We start from the raw sequence: 26,987 nt of genomic DNA, 5'->3' as shown, positions 1-26,987 counted from the left end.
ATGAAATGAAAGACAAGAGCTTTGAATTTCCATGGAGGATGTTGAAAGAGATCCTTTCGGGAGTCAAATGGGCCTCATGAACACGTTTCTTACTTTATGCCATCACCACAACGAGATACCGCAGAAAATGCCCGCTATTGACGAGCCATTTACACTTTCCTAACCGCTTTTCGAGTTTTTTCCCCTAATCCCCGGTACATTCCCTACCTACGGTCATTGATCTGTGGTCTGGTTTATACGAGAATTGATTCCTTGCTAGGGGCGCAAGCTGGTAGATTCGTGGAGATTTCGTCCGGGTGAGCAATGGAATGACCATGGTCAGTTACATACCCTTGGGCGTATATCTGCATTGAGCGTTTTTGTACCTTGGTAGATGTTTTAAAGCAACGGAGTTCTGGAAAAAAAAAAAAGGGGATTCTGTACAAAGTACCTAATGCTCCACCTCAGGGGTATGAAATCTCTGTCTAATGTTCTGAAACGAACAGCTATACCTACCGTCAGAGCATGTCCACATTTACCCCTGTCCGTGCCAGGGCTAATCCACACACGTGGTCAGTGTCATCTGCCAAGACCTTATTTTAATTTGCAATACCCGTGCGAAATTGCAATTCACTGTATTGTAACATTCAGCCCCCCCCGTATCCTCCTCGCAGTTCAGGTCCACGAGTGGACCGTGGGTGGCTTACGACAGCGGAGTGGTGGGTCCCCACTATTTCCCCAAACAGAAAATTACCAGTCTCCCCTAAAACCGGGTTGCCGTCATTAAGGGTTTCTACATTCTCTCCCTGATTCCCTCTCCCCCCCAACCTTTTTTCATCCATTCCCCTCGGAAGAAATCCCTCTTTATTCTCCAGGGCCATTATAATGTCACCATCTACCTCCCCCCGCAGCCAAGCGCAAGCGCAGCGCTTCCCACCTTCCCGCACCCATTCCGAAGAACGTCACAGCCGACCTCCAGCCGTCCTCACGCGACGCGTCCGGTGAAGAAGGCGGCGAAGATTCCACAGGTCCCGTCAATGCGAGCTCTCATACCAATGGTACCCGTCATGCTTCCAAGCGTGCCCGCAAGTCTGCCGCCGCCGATGCTACAACCCACGAGGTGAACGGGGCCATCAACAAGGAAGACCCCGGTGAGCCATCGGAGACAACTGTCGCCAGCAGTGATATTGAGGGCGGTGCTCGGCCGCGCCCGGATTTACATATCGATCTGCCCGAAGACGATGAGCCTGTTACAGAGGAGCAGATGGCACCCCCAGTCTTTGGGCGCTTGCAGGATCCCGTTGGTTATAAGACTAACCCTCCTCCGACGGGCCGCCCCGTACGCGTCTATGCGGACGGTGTCTTTGATTTGTTCCATCTTGGGTAGGTGATCACGCGAGTGGATTGAGTTTCAGCCTCAGAGTTCAGATTCGGCCCCCCTTTTCCATTTCGGGCTTTAGTGTCGCTCAGTTGGGTAATAGGTGCTGACTATTTTTGTAGTCACATGAGACAGCTCGAGCAGGCTAAGAAGGCTTTCCCCGATACCTATCTTATTGTCGGCGTTACTGGCGATGAGGAGACACACATGCGCAAGGGTCTGACGGTGCTCAGCGGCGCTGAGCGTGCGGAGACTATCCGTCACTGCAAGTGGGTTGACGAGGTTATCCCCTGCTGCCCGTGGATTGTGACACCGGAGTTCCTGTCTGAGCACCAGATTGACTATGTTGCTCACGACGATCTGCCCTATGAGGCTGCTGAGGGTGACGATATCTACGGACCTATCAAGTCGCAGGGCAAGTTCCTGGTGACCCAGCGTACAGAGGGTGTCAGTACCACTGGTATCATCACACGGTATGTTTCACCCCCCGCAACATTGATATAACAGAATCAAAGCTAATATTGCTATCTATAGTGTCGTCCGCGATTACGACCAGTATATTTCCCGCCAGTTCAAGCGTGGCGCCTCGCGTCAAGAACTAAACGTTTCCTGGCTGAAGAAGAACGAGCTTGAGATCAAGCGTCATGTCGCCGAGCTGCGTGATAACATTCGCAATAACTGGACCATGACTGGTCAAGAGCTTGGTCGCGAACTTCGCCAGATCTGGCAGAACAGCCGCCCCAACAGCCCCGCGCCTAGTGGTCGCAACAGCATGGACTGGGGAATGCGTGGACCCATCACCAGCCCCACAGGTGGCAGCAAGTCGCATCTGTCCCGTGTGGGTGCGGATATCCCCAACCGCTCCGATAGCCCCATGGGCTCTCGCCGCAATGAGGATTTCGCTACTGGCTACAGTCTCGGATTGATCGGAGGTGTGCGTGCTTGGGTAAGTCAATACTCCGGTGGATAATCGAGCGCAGCTTTCTACTGTAATCCGTACTAATATGCTTCATACAGATGGCCCGCAGCCGTCAATCCCTCCAGGACCACCCCAGCGGCATGCAAAGTCCCACTGACGAAGACCCTGAGTCCGAGCAGAACAATGTCTATGAAGAGGAGGTGCGTGGCCGTGCTGGTCACGTCTCTACCAAGTAGATGACTTTGCTGCCTTTCAACAAGCTACAACTTGGGTGGTAGATAAGCCTGCCATCCATGCTATCGCCTCAATTTACCCCCTTCGCCCCCTACTACACCTTTTATTCCTTTGCATATGTATCCATCTTTTCATCTTGCATTCGGTTCGTGTCTTATACTTTACAAATTGTGCCGTAACTGGCGGTTTTTCCTATGTCGGGCGCTTGGTGTGTTTTCTTTCTTCTTGTGTCTTCTATGAATGGGCTGTATGCCGAACTTGGCTGGTTCGGCTTCGATACAGTTCTTTTTTGTCATTTGGTATTTCCTTGGTTTGGTTCTTGTTCGGCGGTTTCAAACACTCCTCCCCCTAATACTCCAATGAACTCGTTCCCTGTTTGATATTTTTGTATCTAGGCCTTGGGTTGGTGATTGGTGTTGGTTGATCTGACTCCTTTCATCTGACCAGGATCACGGTCTTTGATCATGACCCGAGGCTATTTTCTATGCTCTTTGTTTTAGTTTGTGTACAAAAAAGGTGGAATCGATGGACATTTGATCGGGTGAGGTATATGACCTCGACCATCGTGTTCGTCCTGGACTGCACATAGATTGTGGTGACGTTTTTTTCAGTTTCTGATTTCAATCGAATTTCACGGATTACTGGGTTTGATACATTCCCTGTTTGTAGAGAGAGTAATCTGTAAGCCAGCCTGATCTTCATAGTTCAGCCTGAGATTCGCCACTGGGCTTCCATTGCTTGGATCGGAGAAGATATCCGACCTACCCAGTCCTACAAAGGGAGCTACTTACTGCAGCTATCTTGCTCTTTGGGGACGTGGTGTCGCACCGAAAGAACCAGAGTGACTACAATAGCCTGCTAGCAGAGTGTCATAAGGATGGTTGAACATGGTTGCTTTGTTTGCTTGACCTTGTATATCAGGTCTTCCAGCCCAGCACATATAAAAGAACCCAATCCCCTTCTCATGAACATTCCTACCTGCTCTCTCCCTATTATGCTATACTTCTTTATCTATGATCAACTTATACCATATATAGCTTTCGCAACGCGCTAAGTTTCTTGATAATCCTCCATCCCAGAGCGATGATCATTCTTCGCCCCGCCTAGTACCAATGAGCAAGAGGAGAAAGGCTATGCGTGTCTTTCCCTGAGCTCCCCATAATCGAGGCAACAAGAACGAAGAGCCAAGTTCAAATATCTAGAAGCTGAAGCCGAGATATCTCAATAGGGTATCAGACCCTGATTATGTCGACTTTGGGGAACTTATACGAGTCAAGGTTTCCTTGGGACAAAACGCCCTCATTTCTCTCTGGAGCGCGATATCTGAGCCATTTTCATGGAATTCTGGCACATGGTCATGTCTCTACGTCTTTTTAGAGGAACAGCAATCAAACAGACGATGGTCGTGTTGGACAGGCCCCTGCTATGACGAGCGCGAGTCCGATGCTTCAATTTTATCACATTTATCATGAATCATGTCCTTGTTCATTGTGGATATTCTCTTATTGTAGGGGATATCAGATAGTGAGCATGCTCCTAGTGTGAATTTCGTCGTATTTGAAGAATAGTAGGGTAAACGGTATAGTAATTGAATACCTGATGCAAATGTGTATTGTCGGACTATGTTCAAGTAGAAAATCTCTTATGTACAGTACCCCTGGCCCTCTATAAACACAGGAGAGGAGGACCAAGTCCAGACTTGGATTCGGGGGTCATGGTGGAATAAACCCTCCGTATGGCGTGGATTTCCCACTGGAAAATCTCAGGAGAGTGTTGATCGATGCTCGCGATTAAGCTGGCACTGTTGCAGCGATGACCATCTGTGCCCAGAAATAAAGCGCATAGCCCACGAAGATCGCAACGCAGCCCCTGCTCCTCGGCGCAGCGTTTCTCCCAAAGGCATTCTTCGCAACGAAAAGATCGCTTACAACAAACATAGCCGCACCCAGGGCTCGCGAGTGGAACCAGTCAGTCGGAACGACCACCGGGGCGGTAGCAGTAGCAGCAGCGAACATAACAGCAATAATAACCGCATAAGCAGAAACCACCGGCTTCATATCCGGAGCAATTTCAAGGTCCAGTACATTTGTCTGGAGTGAAGACTGCGGCGGAGGATATATGACACCCAACCATTTTGCAGCAGCCAGAGTAGCTACAAAGGTAGTTGCAAAAGCCGTCCAGGAGGTCTGAGAGGAATCCTTCAGGAAAGCTATAGTGTAGGCTATATGAGCCGCCGCGAAGGCGACAATACCGAGTTGAAAAGAGATAGATACTTTTCCTTTCGGATCTGGTTTGGCGGATGGGGTTTTGCTTTTCTGGCCGTGGAATTCACGGTGCGAGGGGATAAGGAAGAAATCACCCAGCATGGAAAAGCCAAGACCGATTGTGATGAGACGGCGGTAGTCTGACCATTCTGTGGATGGGAGGAGTAATGGGCTGCTAAGGAAAGCGACTGAAGAGAGCATTTTGAACACTCCAGTGCCGGTGTGTGATCTGGATTTCCATTCTGAGAGCACTAGTAGTGGCAATGAAGCCAGCAGCAGGTAGGCTGAGGTCGAAATTGAGAAATCCATGATCTGTCGAGGTAAACTGGAACGGAGAGAACAATTGGAGATGTTTGAGGGGCCCCGGAGTCTGATTAATAAGCCAAACCGAGGCACCAGGGCTTGTGAGATTCGCTTGGCCCCATAGCCAATGATGCTGTGTTGTGGTATATGTTGTATATATCATCTAGGGATCTGGAATGGTGAATGTGTATTCTAATAGTTACTAGCATGTTCTTTGACTAGATTAATCTTAATTTCCGGCACAGCTAGATTCCAGATTCCCGACATAATCGATCTTCTTTTCGAAACACAACACCTCAAGTTCCCGGAAAGGTACCTTTATCGAAGTGACCTACTGATGTTTGGTCAGAAAGGCTTTGGAAACCGCCTTGAAGATGAAAGAACCGAGGTAACTTGGGTACGAAGTGGCTTGGCAGCCTTGTCTTAGGGCTTTGGAAGATTTGCGAATCCTAAGTATGAGGTCCCGCTTGCCCATCTTCTGATGTTGGTATTAATTTCAAAAAATTTGTACAGACAATTCGGAAGATACCAGCGCTGTCTTGGTCTCCGGGATATTCGCTTGACCAAGTCGTGCAGACCCTTGTTGCAGGGGACCGAATATGGACCTATAACATCGTCTCCAGTGATCTCGTCAGACCTAGTGGGAATATCAGAGCATCACGAGTGAATTCTGGATTCATCATGCTTAGTCGAGAGAGGCTGGATGTATCACCTTTTTGCTTATCGAGCCGTGCGGGCTGAAACGTGCATCGTAACTTAGGGCGAGGCAAACTGGGGCCTGACTTGTTGCTAAATTACTTCAATGCGGAAAGTCAAGACCCCTAATCAGGCAATGGTGCTGCATATGGCGTTGATCGGCGAATTGATAAAAAGAACAAGTTTGTAAAGAATCCTTAGCTGCAGACGCCAAGGGACTACTCTAGGGTGGTGAGTCTTCCCCGAATTTATCCAAAGCCCTAGAGGAACTTTTCCAGAACATCACCTTTTCGCTCATGAGCTTCGAAATGTTTTAGTGCATACTTCCGGTCTGCGTATTACACCCTTAACACTAACCACGCATCATAGACCCAATTGCACCTGATGATAGTAACGAGAGAAAGGGTACGAGATAGTTGTCAGCATGGGTGTTTTGGGAAACTTCTAATATAGATTAACGTCTCTTGGTGTTGGTGCTGGGGTGTAGGCCGTTGCCCAGTTTTGGAGCGTACTGGGCATCATGTCCTTGGATTTCCAGTCTTACAACCTTACAATTTATAAATTATGTACTTAATTGATTAAATTGAGATTTGATTTCGCTTCCCAGGCTTCTTTTAGGGTTACGTTCATTGAGAGTGCAACATTTCGCTGTCATTGGGATTCCATATGAGACAACTGGGACCTTTGAGCTACCTATTGTTCAAAATCAGTAAATGGTTGTACTGGATGAATATTGAATATTGGACGATGCACTCTAGACCTCGTACTAGCAGAGAGGAAAGCGCCGAGTAAAGACATTTTTCATAGATTCGAATAGAAGACCCTCTCTTCCCTCTAAATCCCGCTATCCTTCTCAGATATTCCCTGTAACTGGGCGATATCCTGAACAACATCTCCAGCAGACTGATATTTCTGCTTCCAACATTTTTCCGTGATATAGTAACATACATGCTCCTGCTCATCAGATGGAAATATCCCTCGTTCAAACAAGGACAGTATCTCCTCATCATCCTCAAGACTATCTAACTCCGGAAATATTTCGTGTCCAGTCATGATATAATAAATCACAGAGCCAAGTGCAAAAAGATCAGTATGCACATCCGCATAGTCCCCATGAATACGCGGTTGAAAGGACTTTGAACACTCACGAGATAGCCCGTCTAACAATGTTTGACCATCGGTGGACTTGAGCATCCCTTGAAAATCCGCAAGTATCAGATCAAAGTTCTCATCAAGAAGCAGATTCCGGGTATTCAGATCGCAATGGATGACACGCTTTGTATGGATATAACTCACTGCCTCGGCAGCTTGTTGACACCAATGAAGCCTTTGATCAAGAGTGATCAAATGATCCGAAGTGATATAGTCACTAAGATTGCCGTTAGGGGCAAATTCCAAAAGAAGACCATGTTCAGTCAGCCCCTTTGATTGGATTATTCGGGGATGAGCATAAAGGAGGTCGAGCAGTTGAGCTTCGATTTCCAAGCTACCCCGGTTGCCAGGAAAGAATGGGTATTTTAAGATAGTCGACTCGTCAACGAGACCGATGAAATGATCACCGCCTTGAGCAATGATCTTGGAGACCCCCAGTGGAAGATATCGAGAGAGTTGACGAATTTCGATATGGGAGGGGGAGTAGGTAGGTCATTTGCAACCATATCCTAGATTCATTAGTGGCTATATCGGTGACGAGATGTCGAGACTTACGGTGTCTGGTTGCAACATGTTTGAAGCATCAGGGGTCAAATGTCTTGCACGTTCAATATACAGCCCAATGCAAACCATGCAAATTGCTTGTACTTTCCGAAAATGCCATTGTATCAAAAAAGGATTGCGATTGTATCAAGAAATACATATCAAGCGGGTATCAAAAAGAAGTCAAGCAGAAATCAAGCAGTAATGGCCAATGTAATCCCTCTCCTCTTCCTCTCATTCGAATCCATCACCCTCTCCATCGGACCCGACAGCGTCTCTCTCAACTGCTCTCTCAAAAGCCCAACATCCTTCACCAACTCTCCCTCCACAACCCCCTTAGCAAGGAGATCACATCTAGCCGTAACCGCCAAATCAAACTCCTTCACCCCCCTCACCCTCAGAATAGGTTTCACCCATCCCTCCTGAATCCCAAACGGAATTCTCTGACCTGACACCACCGCCTCCCCAGTACTCCCGACCACACTGGTAAACCTCCCCAAATCCAAACTCAACCCCAACACCTTCAACCCTTCCAACGAAGCCACAACGTCCCAAAACCGCACCCACAATTCATCACTATGCGTATGCGCATAGATCGACCCCTTATGATCCAACCCAGCCATGGGCACCCAGATCGGCATCCATTGCACCGTGAGTCTTGAGATGGCCGCACGGGCAGTCGGCGACAAGGACGTCGCAAATGCAATAAAGGTATATAAATCATCGACATCAAAGTGCGACGCTTTGTAGAGTATGGTCTCTGCTTCGAAGTAGACCGAGCGACAGACGCGTAGCAGCGCAGTGTTACTATCGCTCAGAGATTCCGGGAGACGGGAATGGGTGTGTGGGTAGAGCAGTCTATCACTGTGTCCTGGCACGCGGCCATCGTAGATGCGCCAGCGAGCCGGGGTTGTAGGACAACAGTGACGGTTTTGCGTTAGAGCGGGATTGGGGTGATTGGAAGATGAATTGTGATTTGGAGTTTGATTTGTAGTTGAACAGCGAACATGCTTGATTTTGCCTTTTAATTGGACCAGATGGATGGTTTGGTCGGTTGAAGAAGTGAAGACATACGACCAAATGATTTGGCGGATTTCGGCTGGGAGACGGAGGAGGGGCGATTGTTGAGGTTGAGGTGGACTCCAGTTCATCGGTGGGCTGGGATTGTTGGATGGGGAGCAAATTGCGCGGGATTGGATTAAATCGCGGACGGTGTCGCGCCAGCGATGACCGGTTGGATAGTAGTGCCAGATAGAGTAGGGATCCCGAAGGACCCAGGTATCGAAGTGACGCATTGGATATATGAATGGTCTATGATCAGAGTCGAAGTAAAGAAATATGGGGAAATTATGGGGCGAGTGGGCTTTTATGGAGAATCAGAATCGACTAGGTACAGAGGTACCATCTACTAGCTACACTAGCTACATCCGACTATACCAAACATGAAGATATCAAACGGGACTTGCCGGGTTGTAACCCAATGACGTCTTGAATTTGGCATCGAATTTCACACCAATGTCGGAGCAGAGTGCTCCAGTGGCAAATAGGCCCAAGCACATGTCTAGGCCCACCCCTATGTACTATGTATACATACTACATACGATGCTATACTATATACGATATACTATATACGGAGTACTAGATACATATCTAACTCAATTCCTTTCCCCTGGGCTCTCCTCGTCAGTGACGTCCTTGTACCCCTCGATATCGTCATGCTCCACATTCCTCGCATTCTGTACAGGTTTCTCATGCGCAAGAGCAACGTAAATAGCACAAACCAAGATAATCCCCGATCCAACCCAACTAATCGGACTAAGGGTACTGCCCCAAACAACCTTATCATAAAACACCGCAAAGAGCATCTGCATATAGACCATCGAAGTGGCACGTGCCCCCCTGCCCCGTAGGCTTCCCATCCGAGACAGACGCAGGCGGAACATACGACAACCCCGCCGTCAATAAAAACTGCAACAAGAACCCACAAACACCCAGTCCCGTCAGTAATGTCCACTCTACCACCGTACTAGGAATCCGGAACGGAATCGAAGGCACGACGAGCATCGCAAAGAAAGAGATAACTGTCGTCACCGACGAGAAATACGTCACAGACACCAGCGGGTGTGCACGACGACCGATCATACGGATAGAGGTGTATGCGCCCGAAGCACCAAGGACACCGACAAAGGCAACAATAGTCGCCATGACGTGGTGGTAGGAGTCTGTTTCGGAGGGTGGTTTCTCGACATCCGAAGCGGACAGACCTAATGCCCAGGCGGCAGCGGCAGTGGGGGTTGCGATTGCAGCGTGGGAAGCGCGGGCGCTGAAGGGACGGGCGATGAGCACGACACCGCCGAGAGAGATCAATCCTGCGAGCAGCTGTTTGCGGGAAAAGGTCTCGCCGGGGATGAGGAGGGAACAGGCGTAGCAGGAGATGATTGGGGAGAGGAAGGTGATTACAGTTGCTTCGGAGAGGGGGAGGTATTGAACGGAGTAGTACAGGGCGTAGACGCCTGTGAAGCCGAAGATGGCGCGGAGGAGGAGAAGACCACGGACTGGACGGGTGCCTAGCGGGGAGGGTGTTGAGGCGAAGTACATGTACAGGTAACTTGCGATTGCTGTTATGGACATGCGAGCGAAGAGGATCTGGGATGTGTTAGTTATATTCTAAAAGAAGGGTTTGAGAGTGGGGAGGAGGATATAGTATCAAAGATCATGGTTCTTTTTCTTACCTGGAAAGGATGCATCGCACTATGAATTTCCAAAACCTGCGTCATGACATTCATCGAGGCAGCGAACGCCTGCGCCAGCAGGACAAGCCCCATACCCTTATTGCGCAACCACCAAACCTGCCATTTATGGCGGGGTCGCGAAGCAGCGATAGCGACGACATCGTCGTCTTCGATGGGACGGGGTTCTGATTGAGCCAATACCGGTTCGGGACTGGGTTCATTGTAGTAATCATTCTCATACTCGGCTTGCGTTATCGTTTGCGTTGAAGACGATCTCTGCGATGAGTATGACTGCGCCCGGATTGGCAGGGGTGCATCTGGATGATCCTGGTATTGGCCGTCTGAGGCCGGATGGTGTGCAGTGACCATGCTGGGATGTGTGCTGGGATCGTTATTGGAGGCGGTTGGTCCCTGCGGGGATTTTGTGGGGGATTGGAGATGAAGGTATCTAGAGGCACTTCTTTTTCCTTCTCTTCTTCCGGAGATCGGAATGTTTCTTTTATAAAATCTGAATGTACAGTATTCTCCCCAGGAGAATAAATGCAGATAAACCGTATATTCAGGTGGAAGGGAAGGATCTTATATCGCTGTACTGCCGATCTGGACAAAAGAGATTTCAGCTGGGCAAGTGGAGCCGCCGTTGACCGCTAACCGCGGCCTTTGATTTTTTTTTTCTATATTTGCTTTTTTTGTTGCTACTTTTGAATGACTTTCGTAGTCTTTGAGGTGACTTGACTCGAAATAGGTTGCAAATTCAGTTGCCTAGTACCTGGTTGTGTACTACTATGTATCCCCCGGCTTTGTGTGCAGCACACGACCTATTACCTACATGGACTATCTGTTAGCTACATATAAACATGCACCTGGCACGGATACTTATCCGATTCCTTTACTTGCTCTGCTTCTCAAAATTTGGTCCTGAGTTCTCTGGGGTAGGATTAGTATTGCTTACTAGTCGCCTCAACTCCCCGGGGCCTAGAGTTGAACTTACCTGGGGAGATGAATCTCGCATTTGGCTGGAATGCTGATAAAGCCATATATTGTAGGGAACCTAGCCAGAAGACTACGCATGGCGTAGAAAGTCGGGGTTGATGTCTCGGAGCCGAAACCATATGGTCTGTGCAGGATATATAGATGCTGGTTCCCTGACAACGATAGTTGCGGCTTAGGCTGTAGTAGTATTTCAGTAATTCTTTTGGTGTTGCTTTTAGTAGTCGGGTCCCAGTATTCTAGGTACCAGCTAGCATGCTCGGAACTAAAAACAGCGAGAAAGCGAACATCCTACTTGACGAGGAGATCACGACAAGTAGAAACATTGGACGAGAGAAAGCTTTTGGATTTCTGTAAAAACTTTCTGGGCAAGGTATCATGATCAATTCTGGGCTTCACAGCATCGTGTAGAGAACTCATTGCACGGGTATCAAAAGCAATAGCAGATCTTAGAGGATGCAACCCGTTCAAAGCTCTGCATCATCAAGTACTCCAATGCAGTCACACTTCAAGGGTTCAAGTTGAGGAGAGATATCCTGATAGCTCTCTCGGCAAAAGCCTTTGATAGGAGCCGCTTACCAGGTTTGTAACCAATATATATATGACTTTGCCATCTTCAAGTAAGCAGCCTAGAATAGAGAAACAACCTGAGCTCAAGGTACAAATTGCCATGATTATACGATACTATTGCCAACTCAGACCTTTGCGCCAAGAAATGCAGCGTTTCTTCTTCTTTGAACCAGAGATCGAATTGTCGAATGCATACACGTATATACAGCGTGGTATTCAGTATCACGACTTTGGCTTGGTAGTCCATAGATATGTAGGATTCAAGAGTGACCTCCGGAGTAATAACAGCTTCCAAGGTTTTGGGCGATCAATGCTCATCCATGGATGAAAGACAGCCTCACAGGGTCGAGCCAATCACAGAGAATGCGATGAAATCGTCGCCAGATCGGCTCGAACCTACGACCCACATAGCCGAAAACGGTAATTTAGACCCACTTCGAACCGCACCTCAAATCCTCGTATTAAAATGTCTAAAGAAAAAAAAATAGGTAGCTTCTGTTTGATTGAGCGTGTCATCCTAGTGCAGGGGCCATGCTAATCTTCTCTGTATATTTTCTGTTGACCATGTGCCCCGAAGGGCGAAATATATCTTCCTCGACCTCGTTATAACCTCCGATTCAGATGGGAATATTGCATAGAGCTGGATTATAGGACTGTGGTTGGTTCATTTCACAAGGACCCGCTTTTGCGCGTAACGTGGATCTCGAACTCCCGACCTCATTGGCTGAGAGCTCACGTGACTGCCTAATCAGGTATACCCAATCATAGACTGTGAATAGGCCCGCTTTTGTATACCCTCAATATCAAGCCTGTAAAGAAAAAAAATAGGTAGCTTCTCTTTGATTGAGCGTGTCATCCTTAGTGCAGGGGCCATGCTAATCTTCTCTGTATATTTTCTGTTGACCATATGCCCCGAAGGGCGAAATGTATCTTCGTTCAGTTCATTATAACGACCGATCGTGGCAGAATTATACCGCCTACGCTTTTGGGAATAGGGTAACAGGCACAAGTAAATGGGTGAGCATCCAACGTTGGTTACGTAAGACCGCCTAGAATCCACAGCCCGGAGGCACATATATCACGGCTACATCACCGTACATAAACTCTCAGGTTTGCATGTGAGCTTTACCTCAGGGCAGTTCAATCATAGCTGAATCATGCATGCATTCTCTCGATGTGATGGTTTTCTCTCACTGCACCCAATTTTCTCCAACAGATGATGCAACCCATGCTACCCAAGAACGGCAACGGCAACTGGATGGTATAGATCAATATGCTCCCCACCTTTCCTAATCACATCGATATGGACACAAACTGAGTTGTGATTCAAATCAAAAGTGACAAGTCCTCTGATATCTGGAAGATTGACTGAGCGTCGGAACCATAATCCGTCTGAGACGATCCCGCTGAATCCTCCAACTTCGTTGCCGTCGAAGGAAAGGCTTTCGATGTCTACTTGCGTATCAGGCCATACAGCAATGGTCCCTTTTATCTGATATTAGGGGGTTAGAATTGATTTTGCTCCAGATTATGTCAACAAAGAATGAATATGCAAGATGAAGTCATTTCACATGCAGTGCTCATTTCGGACAGGTGCTGAATTCTTTACTTACTTGGATGAGCCCGGCATCTTTAACCAGATAGATCTCATGGCTGAACCACACCGTCTCTGTGATCCTCTTCACGGCCATTATGGCGTCTAGCACTATGACTGGATAAATCGAGGGAGATATGTAAGAGGCTGAGAACGGATGATTGATGGGTAAGGTCTTTGTAAAAGAAGGACGGGGGAAGTAAAGGGTATGTCAGGTCCAAGGTAAATGAAGTGAGAGATATATCAAGAAGTTGAGTGAGAAGATCTCGATATAATCACCCGGTATGAGCTTCCTTTTGTCTCAATCGTGATAGATATCTCTCATCTGATAGTCCGAGGTCTACTATAGAGATACTGTATTGACAACTCCACTCGTAAGCATCCGTTCAATCTAACTCACATCTCTCTTACACCATACTTAGATATCTCCCACTTTAAAATCAACATCAGAGGTAGCGGCCCGGGATATAATAGTTTTAAGGGTTACACGGTTACACTTGGACCTTTGATACAAGTCTCTAGACGGGAACCTTGAAAGGAGGTTGGAGATCTTATCAATATGAACATACTAGTCCTTGTCATGTCTTCTTTGAGCTTTCTTCAAATCTCTTTTTTATAAAACGTTTTCCTATGTTAGTACCGTAGTTCGAAGGATAGGAACTCTAAATAGCCGCAAATTATAGAATATAGGCTGTGAAAAAGGTACAAGAGTATAAATTGACCTTATCATGTATGAAGCGATAACAACACAGATGAAGTGTTATGAAAGAATAATCCACAAGACTAAGATAATATCTACCTAGAAAAGCATGCACAAGCTCTGTTTATACAAAAGTAAATGTATCACCTCCCTTCTCCCGCAACATATTGCCAGTCCTAGATGTACCAACAATACGCTCCAACTTCAGCGCATCCCACTTCGAGAACAGCGCACGCACACCACCCTCAGCAGCCTCAATCAACTCTGCAGGATCAAGACCCAAGTATCCAACAATTTCGCTATAGAACTGCGCGTTATCCGGGAGGCCGTACATGATCACACGCTTGACACCACGGACCTGGTAACGGCGGAAGTGATGCGCACGCTCGGTATAGAGCAGCACAGAGTGGCGGCCGGACACGAAATGACTGCGGGCACGATTAGCCTCCTTCGACTCGGTGTACTCGGAGATAGCACCAAAAGCGACGTTGGTGGTCTGTGTGGAGGTGGCAAAATGGTTTCGCACGCGGACAAAGTCGAGGTAGGAAGGGATGAAGATGAGGGTGCCGGAACCACCCTTGCCACGACCGTGCGTGATGTTCTTCACCAGGGTGGACAGGATGGTGGTTGTGAAGTGCTTGAAGCGCGCGTCGGGGTCTTTAATGGGTGACGTGCTGTCGATGCGGGTGAAGGTTTGCTTGACGGAGACTGGGAGTGGGAGCTCGGTGATGGCGCCGGCGTAGGTGGGAGTTGCCTTGAGACGGCCCGAGGCGTTTTGCATCTGAGATGAGAAGAGAGCGTTGATCTCTGGGGTGATGAAGGATGAGACCACTACAGTTTGTCGGACGTGACGGGCTTGGTTATCCAAGTACCAGTTGCGGACACGGCCGAAGTCGCAGCCGTGCGCTTGTTTCGGTTGCAGATTCAGGTGTTGGAAGATGTAGTCGACGTGGTCCCAGTTCTGCATGAGGAGGGCGTCGGCGTGGTCGACAACTACGAGCTCGATTGAGGAGAGGAAGTCGTGATCGCGCTTCTTGACATCTGCTTGGTCCATGATCGTACGCAGGCCCAGTGGACTGGCCAGGATGATATCCGAACTGTAGAACTGCGCGAAATATTTGACTGTCTTGCGCGTGAACTTGAGACCCAGTCGGAACATGTCGTCATCATTGCCGCCGAAGAGCTCCTTGAAGTCTTCAGTCTTGTGCTCCCATTGTTCGTCATTTGGTGCAGAGAATGAGTCAGTGAAGCGTTTTTTGTTTTCTTGCTGTTCAGGTTGATAGATCCGAGTGATCGCATCGAGCACCTTAACACATGCCTGTCGGGTGGGCAGAATGTAAAGCACCTTAGGTCGGGTAAAGCCCTGGTCACGGCACTCAATGTCGGTGTCCGGGTCCTTGGCCAGACGGGCGTTGTTTTTGAGGACTTGATCTCGGGTCTTCAGCAGGTGGTTGACGGTATGCAAAGCAAGAATGTCACGCATCTCATCCGCATTGGAAGTAGTGCGGGCACCGTAGAGCACATCTTGGTAGTCGAACACATATGGTGCGATGATCTGGGCTTGACCGGTAATTTTAGGGAGGATCTCGGACGCACGAGACTTCAATTTTTGTTTAAGCTGCGCGATTGCATGTCAGCATTGGAGCAGATAAAAAATCCATATTTGGCATGCGTACCTTGATATTAGTTGTGCTCTTCAATGGCGGAAGGATCGATGCGCTTTTTGCTCCAGTGTCGGGAACAGTATGTACCAGCCGTAGCCCATCTACCTCTTTCTTGACGGATGCCCATTTGTTGGATTGGATAGGCTCAATCTGCTTGGTCAAATCTGCACTCTCACGGAGATCGAAGTGCTTCTCAAAAGCAGCAGTTGGGTCCTCATCCTCGTCTGCTTCTTCCTCTTCGTCGTCGGATGGTGCTTGCGCTTGCAAGTCATCATCGGCCTGCTCTGGTTCCTCTGCAATTTCTGCCATTTGAACCTCAGCATTTGAATCGGTGGCAATCTTGCGCTTCTTCCGAGCTGGTCCACTTGACTCATTGGTGTGAAGTAGCTGGAGGAGTTCGTTGTAGGGGCGTTCGGTATTCTCGTCTTCGTCGCTGCTAGAGCCCTCGTCCATCAGGGCATCATCGGCTACTTCCTCTTCGGACTGTACACTAGCATCATCTTCTCCGCTAGAAGAGTCGTCTGACCTAGTACCAATTAGAGAGTGTCATTTGAGACCTTCAGACTAAGGAACATACTCGGACTCATTCAATCGTGAAGTGGCAAAGGAGCGACCACCACGACCACCACGACCCCGACCACGACCGCCACGACCACGGCCACCACGTCCTCGAGCTCCTCTAAAAGAACCACCACGAGGAGCAGGCATATTGGTGTATGAATGACTATTAAGGGTTGGGTGCCAACACAATTCCCGGCCAAAATGAGAATTTCGGGCCTTATCTTATCTTAGCGCGAAATTTCCCACACACAACAGAATCGGAACAATCAGAGCGGCTCACTCCACTTCAAGGAAAAATTGAACCTCCGAGAAAGGCTGAAGTTTGGATCTTGAAACTTGCAGAGATATTCCATCCATCTCCAAATTAATCATGGCCGAAGATTCTTTCCTTCATCTCGCTCGCCCCCTCGGCCCCGTTAGCGTGGGGACCGCTCCTACCACTGCCCCTCTGAACGTGGTCATTCAACCCCAGGTATGTTGCGATGTGTATAACCTGAGGGGTAAAGCTCATTCTTTCAGGCAATCTTCTCAATTCTCGACCACTCTCTCCGCCGTAATGTCGACCAGGAGCGTGTCATCGGTACACTGCTCGGAACACGATCTGAGGATGGAAGTGAGGTCGAGGTCCGATCCGCCTTCGCCGTCGGCCACTCCGAGGCTGAGGACCAGGTCGAGGTCGATATGGAATACCACAAGCAGATGTTGGCTTTGCACCTGAAGGCCAACCCTCGCGAAGTTCTGGTTGGCTGGTACGCCACTGCTTCCGAGCTCAACACTTTCTCCGCCTTGATCCAGAACTTTTACAGCGGCCAGGGTGATGGTACCTGGCCTCACCCTGCTGTCCACCTGACTGTCTCCACCGAGGCTGGAAAGGATCTCGAGACCCGCGCCTACATTTCCGCTCCCGTTGGTGTCACCGCTGAGCGTGCTGCCGACAGCGCTGCTTTCATCCCCGTTCCCTACGAGCTCCGATACGGCGAGGCCGACAAGAGCGGTCTTGAGTCTATCGCCAACGCCAAGGATGCCGAGGACCGTTCCACTTCTGTCACTTCCGATATTGAGTCTCTGGAGCGTGCCATTGAGGAGGTTCTTTCCATGGTCGACCGCGTCTCGCGCTACGTCGAGTCCGTGATCGATGAGGAGACCCCCGCTTCCACTGCTATGGGCCAGTTCCTTCTTAACGCTCTCGCTCTCGCCCCCAAGGTCGAACCTGCCGACATTGAGCGTGACTTGTATGTTGAATCCGCATTATCTCTGAAGTTGCTGGTCACTAACTTTCTACAGCAACAACCACATCCAGGACGTCCTGGTCGTTTCTTACCTTGCCAACACCGTGCGCACACAGATGGAGCTTTCCACTCGCCTAGCAACTGCCCAGCTTACCCTTGGCAGCGGCGTCGGCGGCGAAGGCCCCTCCACCGGCGAGGGCAACCAGCGCAACCAGCGTGGCGGCAAGAACCAAGGCGGCCGCCCCCGCCAGGACCGCACCGAGGAAGCCCGCGCATGAGAGGTTTCCCACAGCAAAAAAACGCTGATGCATAATGTGATCAATTGCGAGAGGAGCACTTCCCTTCAAGTGAACGTCGATATCTCGTCTCGCGTTCTCTTCCCTTTCTATCTCACCCCTCCCTGACGTTATTACTTTTGGGTCTTTCGCTTCTTTGTTTACTATCCCTCTACCACCTTCTTCCCTTTTTTCCCCTTTTCCTTTTTCCGGCTTCTTTTTTTCCTCGCGAGGCTTACATGTTCTCTCCGGAGCTCACGGACCGCGGCCTGGTCACGCCCCGTCAACGGCCTCCGGACTCGGTCTGTCGTGATGCCCAAAGACGGTATTCAGCACGTGGTGTTACGGTGTTGAGACAGATTTAATATCAATGTGTTTGGTATAACGTGTGGTGGTTGATACGGGTGACTATGTGGTTACCGTTCGATAGAGAATCGGGGATGATGAGTCTAGACTGTTGAAGATGAGAGATGGATCTGCTGAGAGTCGATCTCTCCGGTTTACGAAGTCGCATCTTTCTAGGCGCGGCGTTTTCAGTTATGATGAAATGGACATAAAAGTTCTAGAGCTTCTTCGTATCTTCCACCAATGGCTACTCCGGCCATGGCCCCCGCAGTGCATACACCTACGTAGACAACTACATGACTATATATCAACAGCAACACAAGTCAAAACAATCAAAACAATGCATGGGACACCTATAGTACCCACAGAGAAATATTTCGGGCTTCAGAACCAGGGATCTTAATCACCAAGACGTCTTCAACCTGGTTGTGCTCGATCTATAGATCGTCCTTCAAGAGAAAGATAATGGACCCTTGTACGCATGGTCCTTGGTATCAATCAGCTGATAATCGAGGCCGCTCTGAATCAAGAAAAGGATCATGCTCGGCGTGAGTCCTTTGCAGCTAGATGAAGCGTTGCTTCCCCCTCTGGGGCGGGGCGAGCATGAATCTCTGCGCCGGCTACTAGAAGTGCGTTTACCATCTGGATAGCACCACTCCTGGCGGCACACTGGAGTAGATCAACGGTGCTATAACGGCTCGTATTATCCTCTGGTTTCGAGTACTTGGTTGTCCGGGACACGTTTAGGGCCTATCATGTAAAGCTAGAGTTGTACGGTCTGCTGGCACCATTACATCAGCACTATATTGAATAAGGTGCTCGAATAATGGGGGACCATCCTATCCGTTACCCTTTGAGGGGTTGTAGCTATCGCTATAAACAGCTGCTGAGTGGAGATGCGTATGATCTCCTGCGGTTATTGCGATTGATAACTCTGCTTATATTTAAGTATTAAAGTTAGGACCTCCCCGGACCTAGCCCTATAAGTAGATTCTAAGCATAAGCTGAACGAACTAGAGATCGAGAATAACATTGGTCTTATAGATGTTTGCCACTGTTAGTGTCCGAGGGATCAGGCCTTGGATAGTCATAACTACGTCTGATAGTGAATCTTTCCTCTTTTTTGTATTTTGAGGAACTATTTCCCGCTCTGGTCTGATAGGCTGTTTGCTCTTCCCAACATATAGTTTGAATTAATACTAGAATTCCAGAACTAGGTATCAAGTATCACCACAATTGTACACGAGTATTGTGTTCTAGATTTCGAAGTCCATTTCGATTATACCAACGAGCGATGATCCAGAGTCAGCACGAGCCTCCGGTGGAAGAGTACCAGGTATCCAAAGTGCTCAATGATAAATGAAGTCATTCGTCGTGAAATCGCGTGCTTCTTTTATCGCCTGATCGAAGCCCGGTATGTTAGTATCATGCTTGATCTCAACTTCGCCAGCTTCATCCCTACACTTCTCATCGTCCTCTTCTGCATGTGGGTTTAAAACACTGGCCCAATCCCTATGAGCAAGTGCATTTCAACCCCAGACTGATTTACCAGATCTTCCACATGCATATGCTTCCAGAGGATTCTCGCCGTAAGAAAATGACCCAGCTGGACTTTTGATCCAGAGCCCTATCCGCCAAGCTGCCCAAGAGGAACACCAAATGCCTTTTCCCCTTCAGGATGTGCGGAGTCGGGCTTAGTGTATTTTGGCCAAATTGCCGCAAAGAAATGAAGATTGAACGAAGTTTGCGTGTGTGCCACCAAAGTGGACTAGTATCTTGCCTATCTCACTCATCCACTCGTTCACTAGGGAGTATTTCCAGTTTTAGTCTATTCGAGAATTTAGATGCTGGTCTGGCTTGGGTGTCTTCAAGATAGCCCTGGGTGGCAATCATCACCATGTGAAAGGAATTAGTGATCCCGCAGCCACGTTGGAATCGACATCGAATGTTTCCGAGTAGGCGGGATGAACGGTGAAAAGGGCTATTGGTGTATCATGTCGCGGCTTTAGTTCCTGCATATGGTACCAGGGTCTCTGGAGGGCTGCACTTTAAATGAGGCATTTGTGATGTAGGACGTCTTGGTACAATCTGCTTGGGGTACCATAAAGGTACTCTTTCGTTGGGTTGATATCTCCAGTATTGCTCTACTTTGGCAGCAGGGGGTATTATCTTGTGACTCTTGTCTGCTTGTTTGGTAGTCCCAAACCTCAAAATATAGGTCGTGGGGCTGTTGGGAGAAAGACTTTTCTGGGGTTGGACATACCGTGAAGTCCCGAGGGGCAGTTGAGTATAGTGAGACTATTGTCAGTGTAGGCCACAACTAGGATAAACCTATTAATCATGTTTCATGGAATTCATAAATGACGCTTTCGTTTACGTGTTAGTCCTCGGGGAGTATATCGTACGTCTGAGACCCATCAGTCTGGCAGGAGCGGCACTAGTCCTTGTTTCGAAAGCTGATCGGTCCTTTTTGTGGCAGAGGTTGATACGTTGAGTATCATGAAGATGCTCGGTTGCGACTCAGATAGGCATGCGTAGTTCAAGCAGCGAAAGAGGCTCCAAGTTACTGTACATAGATGTCCACCCTTGTGGGGAAGGACCCAAACCTTAATTACTTTAATTTGACAGGAACAACGTAGATCTGATGAAAGTACACAACAGCATATTGTATAGTCCCAGATCATGTAGGGAAATCTCTTCATAAAGCCCGTTTTTGGTTCTTCTGTCTATCTTCAAATCTGCGAAAAGAAAGAAAGCCCCCTAAAAAAAAAGGGGGAATCTACACAGAATATCTGGAAATATCACTAAAAGAAACACCGCAAGGCAGCATAAGCGGCTAATTATTGTTTGGCCAGCATTATACGAGTATGTTTCTCAGTGCCGTCTTGGACTCTATCCTTTGGTCTTATCACAGGGGAGGTTTTGAAACGTGGTTGGTTGCGACAGCATATTCATAAAACCTCGGGATGAGACGATGTACTAGACGAGTGGTAGCGCTTTCGTTATATACGTAACTTCATTACAGGATATAAGGAGTAAATTGGCAAGACAAAAATCCATTGCCATCGCATTTCTGATTAATTCAAGGCTAAAAAGTAATAGTACATATGTGCGTAGAAACGAAACACACGTTGGGCATTAAAGTCATGTTCGTCGTGACCCGTGAACCCGCCCACAAGGGTAGGTGGGGATGATTAAGGGTACATAATCAGCCATTCGTCTTGCGCTTCTTCGAGACCGATTCCTCAGTGGCATCGGATCCACGGCGGGCAGCTCGCTTGCCCTTGCCCTTGTTCTTCTTAACAGTGGCAGCAGCAGCAGCTTCAGCGGCCACAGGATCCTCACCAGCAGCAGCAGCGGCCGCCGCAGCCGCAGCGCCCTTCTTTCCAGCTTCCTTGGCAACCTGATCATCATTCTGGTCAAATGCCTTGCGGGCTTCCTTCAATTCACGTTCCATGCGCAGCAGCTCCTGGACACGGCCAAGCTTGTTCGGGTCGCGACGAAGTGCAAAGCGGAAATCCTCGACTTTGATCTTCTGACGGCGGGCGTGGTGTGCGACTTGCGCGGCACCGTGGCTGAGTTCCAGCACGAAGTCGGTGACAATTTCATCCAGCACACGAACTGTCTCGGGGAGTGGTTCATTTGGGAAACTTGGGTGCGGGCTGGGGTCGCCATAGGCGAGAAGCAGCAAACGGACTGTCGAGACGGTGAGTATTGATAATGGCTTGGTAGAATGTGCGTGGGCTGCGGGAACTTACGCTCATTCTGGAAGTTCATCTGGCCCTTGTGGCGGGCCATACGTGCACGTGGTTCAGCCATGGTGGACTTGGCTGCGGAATCTGTCTTGCCCTTTTCGGCTGAGGTGGATGTGTCAAGTGTCTTGGGAGTCCACTGAGGTTCGTATCCGGCGCGGATTAAAGCTGTGTCTTGCTCATTGAAATTCCAGTTGGGTGAGAGCGTGGAGACAAGATGTTTAGAGCTAGGCTGGCGCGACGGATTGCGGGTCGAATTGAGGGAGTCAGTTTCTGGAGTCGACAAGAAACTGCTCGGGGTTTGCAAGCGACGGTTTTTAGTTGGCGTAACAGGGTTTGGAGTTGGGAGGTGAGTGGTTGAAGTTGGAGAGGATGTGGTTGGAGTTTGTAAACGACGGTTTGGGGTTGGCGAGACGGTGTTTGGGGTCCGAAAGCGCGCCGGTGGGGTTGCAGTTGACGTGTCCGGAGTTAGCAACCCAGTGTAAGAATTTGGCGCACGTTGCGAAGTTGGCGTGGAAGGTAGCGGAGCTGGGCTCTGGCCCGGCAAGGAAAACGATACCCGCTTGGGTGTTTGGTCTGTGCGCTTGGCGGACATGGTGGGCAGAATGTACTAGACTGGGGTTGGTTAGCAACTTGGCACATGCAAGCTACCTGGCAACTTACTGTCGCTCTACTTCTTTGCCCAAGTGACGGGCGAAGATTTCACTGCAAAAAATGGTGAGTAGATATGAATGACTGGATCGATGGGGAGTGACTGCTTGTCAATGTGGTGGGAGGACGTGAGACTCCACGTTTGCATGGAGACCACAATGTCAATATGATCACAATGTGCTAACTTTCACACTCACCTAGACTGCTCTTTTCAACTTTCAGTCGTTGCTTCTTGTGATCCTCTTGATAATCTGCACGAGCAGCTATGCACACTCGATAATGCCTGGGATCATGGACCGGAACCAGAATGGGTACGTCCTCACTCGAGGGAAGAAGGCCCGGGAACGAAAGATGGAGAAACTGACGGTCATTTGATGTAGAATTTTCGGCATATTCTGGAAATGCGCTAGAGTCGGAGAGCGACTCAGTCCATATGTCAGCATATGTTGTGTTGTGATGGCAGTAGGTTCCTTACTCCGCCGGTCCAGACGTATGAAAGGATACTGATGTTACATACAGGTCTCGATCTTCTTCGGTGGTTAATCCTGCTTGGATCTCAATGGGTGTTTGAAGAGGAGAGTTTCCATGGGGTTTCAATGGGCTGTAGTAGTCTCCGACTTCGTGACAATCAAACCTCAGGTAACTTGAGAGTGAGGATTACGAGATTACCATTTCCACTATTTGACATATTTGACAGTTTCCACATGCAATGAGATATCCAGACGAACAGAAAGTTCATGATGATGCAATGTATAGTACATGATATCCAAATCTACAAAAAAAAAGTTCAAAGCCATCTCAACACCAATGCGTCTAAAATGCTTCCAGGTTGCTTCGCCCACAAAAGGCAACAATAAAAGACAAAAGGGTATATATCCTACATCTTGGGCTTCGATTTTGACTCCAACTTCTCCAAGCCACTGTCAATGAGCTCGTCACGCTCCTGCTGATCACTGTGCACATCAGACGTAGGCTCGAGGGTGAGAAGCTTATGAGCTCCATGCGAGTCGAGACCCTCATCCATCTCCTCGATCGCCACCCAAAGGCGTTCAGGGTCGCGGAGATAACGCAAACTCTTCATAGTGTAGTGGTCAATGGCAAAGCCTTCTTTTTCCATCTTCGTAATTGCATTAGCGGTTTCGGGAATGTCTTGTGCATTCGCGAATCCGTTGATGATGGTATTCCAGGTCACTTGGTTATACTCCACGTCGTGCTTAGCCATCATCTCCTTGACTTTCTCGGCTGCATCGGGCTGGCGACTGTAATTGAAGGCACTAAGGAGGATGGTCCACGTGCGAGGTGTGGGTGAGATATGCTTGAGAGGTTTGCCATCGGTGGTCTCTTTCGGCATGGCGGATGTGTCAAGCATGTCTTCAACGAGACGTATGCTTGACCGCAGTCCACGGCTGCTCTTGCGGAAGGCGATAAGGAATTCATTATAGACGTGGTCGGTCTCGACCAGAGGAGCGATGGATGGGTGGCCCTGCTGCACTAGCTCGCGGAATCTGTCGTACATGTGATGCACTTGTGAGATCCGATTCCTACAGCGGAAGAATGTTGCGATCATAAGGAACAAGGACACCGGGGAAGGTGGTAATTTGACTTCAAGTCCTTGAGTTGGCGGCTGGGTATATTGAGGAGGGAGGAGAAGGAGTTCTTTGAGCGGTGTGATGTCGTGGAGTTTGTTGTACATGTCGAGCATAGAGTAGAAAACCCCCGAGGGATCGCTCTCGGGGTCAATATGCTTGGCGGTAAAAGTGAAATGGGCGTGGAAGATCTTGCTGAAAATGTATGGGTTGTTTCGTAGTTCCTCTTTCATCTCGACTTCCCTCACTAACTCGTCCACCCGACCCCGGTCACCTCGAGACACCGCATCAGTTAGGAGAGTCAAGTATGTGTAAGAATCGAACTCGTGATGGTGATTCTTCATGAACTGGAGCATGTCTGACCCCAATTGAGGATCACCGGTTTTGTAAGCATTAGCGAGCACGAGATTCATCATGTCCCGGTCTGGCTGGACTCCCATCTTGAGAAGTCGTGGGAGGATCCGGAAATTGCGTCCTCCAGCTTTGTCCTCAACGGTATCCAGGGTCAGGAGTTTGCAACAGTGTCGTAGGACCCCTTCAGAATTCATAGAAAATTCAGGGTCGTTGATTTTGGGAATGTATTCGAGGGCCCTAAGAGCATATTCCACGTCATTCAGCTGTGTGAATCGGTACATGTAGCAAAGTGCTGTTTGAGCCTCCATCGTAATGCCTCGCTCGTTCATTAAACGGAAACTCTCGTAGACACCTAAAAAGCCTGCTCGGCGAATATAAAACCGTATGCCCCTTTGTGGTGGCGAGACAATCGGCCAGTCCTTTGGGTCCAGGGTAGTTGCAACAACTGATTCGAATGTGTGGGCACCCTTTTCCCAATCCCGCAGCTCTTCATAGTGAAACCTCTCCAAGTACGCCAAGCAATCGACAATCATAGTCAAGTCTGGCTTATCTCGTGGCTCGGTTGTGACGAGTAAAAATTCCAGGGCCATTGCAGGGTTATTTTGCAACAGCCAGATGGCCAGGCGTTGCCAGGCCCAGGCCCTGGTAGAACGGTTCATTGCTAGCCATGCTTCTCGAAATTTGCCCTGGCAGTCATCAAGAAGCACCCCTAGCAGTTTCTCACCATCGTCTCTCAATTTTGGCAACGCAGATTTGTGCAAGATCTCACGACCATGTGTCTTGGCCTTGTGGATTGCTCCGTATGCCTCCTTCCACTGACGGAGTCCCAGCTCACGCGTGTATAGCGAATTCATTCGCATCGCAAGAGCCAGATATAATCCTCGATCCGTCAAGTGTCTACCCTTGTTTAAGATTTCGCGGTTGACTCTCTCGGCCGCCATGGCAACAAGCTTGGGATCAGCATGTCGCACGTAGGCGACCTTCTTCATTTTATCATTCGTTATAATCGGTGTCTGCGTTGACCTTCGTGGTTGGGATAGGGAGTTTGATTGGCCATCCCCCATGCCGTATCGATTTGTCACGGCCTGATCTGGTTGTTCACTTGTCGGCGGATGAGAACTGTCGGTTGAATCATGATTGTGTTGATAGGACATAGGGTCAGGAGCATCATTTCCCACGCCAGGTTCTGAGATTGCTGGAGCATTGTATGTGGAGAGGCGCACTCTATGACCAACATTCGCCGTCCCCGACTCCCGATACAATCGGCCTGGGCTCCGACATTGTTGTGAGAGCAACCCGTTGAGACGGGACCGAACGAGTTGTTGTGGACAAGGTGACATTCAGGAGCTTTTATTCGCAGACATCTGTGAGGAATAGACCAAGACAAAGAAAACAAGTCGATTATGGCGCGTGAAGAGAGAATTCAAGTCCAATGCCGGACAGAAAGTTGAATTCCGCCATTCCGCCCGATTTTGCCGTGGCTGATGTGTGGCGCACCACATCTACTTTTATCGGCTCCATCGTCGTTCAACTTCCAAGCAGCGGAGGAGCTTGGGATTTTCTTCCGGTCATTTCAGTAACTTTAATTATTATTCCTCAAGCTTGAATACTTTCTCCGTCATCAGCTCAACCATCACTCGAAAATATGTCATCAAACCATGCCAATCTTGATGCGGCATCCATCGACCGCAAAGCCCGGCTTGCCAAGCTCGCAGCTCTAAAGCGCAAGCAACCCGAGCAAGACACAAAAGAGGCCAGCGCTGAAGACGAGGAGCTGCCCGATGCCAATGCCGACAACGATGCCACGCCGGACGTGACCACAAAATACCTGTCCGGCCGCAACTACGACCCCGAGGCCCGCGGGCCTAAACTAGGCTTCGAGCACGCCCCGCAAGAGGGCCAGGTGACGCTGGAGGCACAGGCGGCTGCAATTGCAAAGGCCACAGCGGAACAAGCCAAGGAGGATGAAGATGCCGATGAACCCATTGATCTGTTCAAACTACAACCTAAGAAACCCAACTGGGATCTGAAGCGCGATTTGAGCGAAAAACTCAAGACTCTCGATGTACGGACGGACAATGCAATTGCCCGCCTTATACGTCAGCGTGTAGAGGAAGCGCAGCGTGCTGCGAAGGCAAATGGGGCCAAATCTAACGGAGATGACCAGGGAGAGGAAGTGGGCATGGCGGGTGAGACGCTCGTTGAGAGCATCCATATACGCGAACGAGAGGAAGAGAAAAGCGACGAAGAAATGATTTGAACGTGATACCCTTTGTGTCAGGAATGCGAGCGTGGTCTAGGGCTTCTGCCTCGACTTGTAATTGTCTATATTCTGCCCATTTAACTTATTCTTTTTTTTTGTCTTGGTTGAGGCGTCAAAATGATGCCATGGGCATATTGCGCACAAAATGAGGCGTTTAGGAGGGTTAAAAGCTAAGATTCTCAATGAGCATGTGTATCTTAGTGTGTTTCTGAAATCATTATTGACTTTTTTTGGGATTCCACTGTCGAGTGAC

At 49.0% G+C, this 26,987-nt stretch overlaps 13 protein-coding genes across 13 annotated transcripts; 5 read left to right on the top strand and 8 right to left on the bottom strand.

Annotated features, from left to right (window-relative positions):
- Nucleotides 1–504: 504 nt before the first annotated feature.
- N7500_008797 (choline-phosphate cytidylyltransferase) lies at nucleotides 505–2,512 on the top strand (the record flags this gene model as incomplete). Its single annotated transcript, XM_056679941.1, has 6 exons — nucleotides 505–551; nucleotides 631–698; nucleotides 891–1,362; nucleotides 1,480–1,830; nucleotides 1,892–2,303; nucleotides 2,375–2,512. 6 exons carry the CDS (start codon nucleotides 505–507, stop codon nucleotides 2,510–2,512), a joined length of 1,488 nt encoding a protein of 495 aa, XP_056530313.1.
- A 1,788-nt stretch (nucleotides 2,513–4,300) lies between these two features.
- On the bottom strand, nucleotides 4,301–4,975 carry N7500_008796 (lysoplasmalogenase; the record flags this gene model as incomplete). Its single annotated transcript, XM_056679940.1, has 1 exon — nucleotides 4,301–4,975. The coding sequence occupies one exon, from the start codon at nucleotides 4,973–4,975 to the stop codon at nucleotides 4,301–4,303; it is 675 nt and encodes a 224-aa protein (XP_056530312.1).
- Nucleotides 4,976–6,607: 1,632 nt separating this feature from the next.
- N7500_008795 (uncharacterized protein) lies at nucleotides 6,608–7,498 on the bottom strand (the record flags this gene model as incomplete). The annotated part of the gene is made up of 2 exons (XM_056679939.1): nucleotides 6,608–7,348; nucleotides 7,481–7,498. The coding sequence occupies 2 exons, from the start codon at nucleotides 7,496–7,498 to the stop codon at nucleotides 6,608–6,610; spliced, it is 759 nt and encodes a 252-aa protein (XP_056530311.1).
- A 164-nt stretch (nucleotides 7,499–7,662) lies between these two features.
- On the bottom strand, nucleotides 7,663–8,763 carry N7500_008794 (uncharacterized protein; the record flags this gene model as incomplete). Its single annotated transcript, XM_056679938.1, has 1 exon — nucleotides 7,663–8,763. One exon carries the CDS (start codon nucleotides 8,761–8,763, stop codon nucleotides 7,663–7,665), a length of 1,101 nt encoding a protein of 366 aa, XP_056530310.1.
- A 360-nt stretch (nucleotides 8,764–9,123) lies between these two features.
- N7500_008793 (DMT family transporter) lies at nucleotides 9,124–10,569 on the bottom strand (the record flags this gene model as incomplete). Its single annotated transcript, XM_056679937.1, is given in 3 exon segments — nucleotides 9,124–9,306; nucleotides 9,320–10,114; nucleotides 10,201–10,569. 3 exon segments carry the CDS (start codon nucleotides 10,567–10,569, stop codon nucleotides 9,124–9,126), a joined length of 1,347 nt encoding a protein of 448 aa, XP_056530309.1.
- Nucleotides 10,570–12,080: 1,511 nt separating this feature from the next.
- N7500_008792 (uncharacterized protein) lies at nucleotides 12,081–12,710 on the top strand (the record flags this gene model as incomplete). The annotated part of the gene is made up of 2 exons (XM_056679936.1): nucleotides 12,081–12,180; nucleotides 12,589–12,710. The coding sequence occupies 2 exons, from the start codon at nucleotides 12,081–12,083 to the stop codon at nucleotides 12,708–12,710; spliced, it is 222 nt and encodes a 73-aa protein (XP_056530308.1).
- Nucleotides 12,711–12,991: 281 nt separating this feature from the next.
- N7500_008791 (uncharacterized protein) lies at nucleotides 12,992–13,451 on the bottom strand (the record flags this gene model as incomplete). Its single annotated transcript, XM_056679935.1, has 2 exons — nucleotides 12,992–13,252; nucleotides 13,374–13,451. The coding sequence occupies 2 exons, from the start codon at nucleotides 13,449–13,451 to the stop codon at nucleotides 12,992–12,994; spliced, it is 339 nt and encodes a 112-aa protein (XP_056530307.1).
- A 727-nt stretch (nucleotides 13,452–14,178) lies between these two features.
- N7500_008790 (UTP25 family protein) lies at nucleotides 14,179–16,426 on the bottom strand (the record flags this gene model as incomplete). Its single annotated transcript, XM_056679934.1, has 3 exons — nucleotides 14,179–15,672; nucleotides 15,731–16,244; nucleotides 16,296–16,426. The coding sequence occupies 3 exons, from the start codon at nucleotides 16,424–16,426 to the stop codon at nucleotides 14,179–14,181; spliced, it is 2,139 nt and encodes a 712-aa protein (XP_056530306.1).
- A 223-nt stretch (nucleotides 16,427–16,649) lies between these two features.
- Nucleotides 16,650–17,786, top strand: N7500_008789 (eukaryotic translation initiation factor 3 subunit F; the record flags this gene model as incomplete). The annotated part of the gene is made up of 3 exons (XM_056679933.1): nucleotides 16,650–16,751; nucleotides 16,799–17,511; nucleotides 17,564–17,786. The coding sequence occupies 3 exons, from the start codon at nucleotides 16,650–16,652 to the stop codon at nucleotides 17,784–17,786; spliced, it is 1,038 nt and encodes a 345-aa protein (XP_056530305.1).
- A 3,550-nt stretch (nucleotides 17,787–21,336) lies between these two features.
- On the bottom strand, nucleotides 21,337–22,475 carry N7500_008788 (putative transcription initiation factor TFIID subunit 13; the record flags this gene model as incomplete). Its single annotated transcript, XM_056679932.1, has 2 exons — nucleotides 21,337–21,824; nucleotides 21,887–22,475. 2 exons carry the CDS (start codon nucleotides 22,473–22,475, stop codon nucleotides 21,337–21,339), a joined length of 1,077 nt encoding a protein of 358 aa, XP_056530304.1.
- Nucleotides 22,476–22,594: 119 nt separating this feature from the next.
- On the top strand, nucleotides 22,595–23,074 carry N7500_008787 (protein kish; the record flags this gene model as incomplete). The annotated part of the gene is made up of 4 exons (XM_056679931.1): nucleotides 22,595–22,597; nucleotides 22,733–22,842; nucleotides 22,912–22,993; nucleotides 23,051–23,074. 4 exons carry the CDS (start codon nucleotides 22,595–22,597, stop codon nucleotides 23,072–23,074), a joined length of 219 nt encoding a protein of 72 aa, XP_056530303.1.
- Nucleotides 23,075–23,408: 334 nt separating this feature from the next.
- N7500_008786 (pentatricopeptide repeat protein) lies at nucleotides 23,409–25,811 on the bottom strand (the record flags this gene model as incomplete). The annotated part of the gene is made up of 1 exon (XM_056679930.1): nucleotides 23,409–25,811. The coding sequence occupies one exon, from the start codon at nucleotides 25,809–25,811 to the stop codon at nucleotides 23,409–23,411; it is 2,403 nt and encodes an 800-aa protein (XP_056530302.1).
- Nucleotides 25,812–26,116: 305 nt separating this feature from the next.
- On the top strand, nucleotides 26,117–26,731 carry N7500_008785 (CCDC12/cwf18 family protein; the record flags this gene model as incomplete). Its single annotated transcript, XM_056679929.1, has 1 exon — nucleotides 26,117–26,731. The coding sequence occupies one exon, from the start codon at nucleotides 26,117–26,119 to the stop codon at nucleotides 26,729–26,731; it is 615 nt and encodes a 204-aa protein (XP_056530301.1).
- Nucleotides 26,732–26,987: the final 256 nt, after the last annotated feature.

Source organism: Penicillium coprophilum (assembly GCF_028826855.1).
Source record: "Penicillium coprophilum strain IBT 35676 chromosome Unknown utg000005l_segment0_segment0, whole genome shotgun sequence".
NCBI classification, from domain to species: domain Eukaryota; kingdom Fungi; phylum Ascomycota; class Eurotiomycetes; order Eurotiales; family Aspergillaceae; genus Penicillium; species Penicillium coprophilum.
The sequence above is the reverse complement of the archived record's forward strand: the minus strand, read 5'-3'. Positions and strand labels throughout refer to the sequence as shown.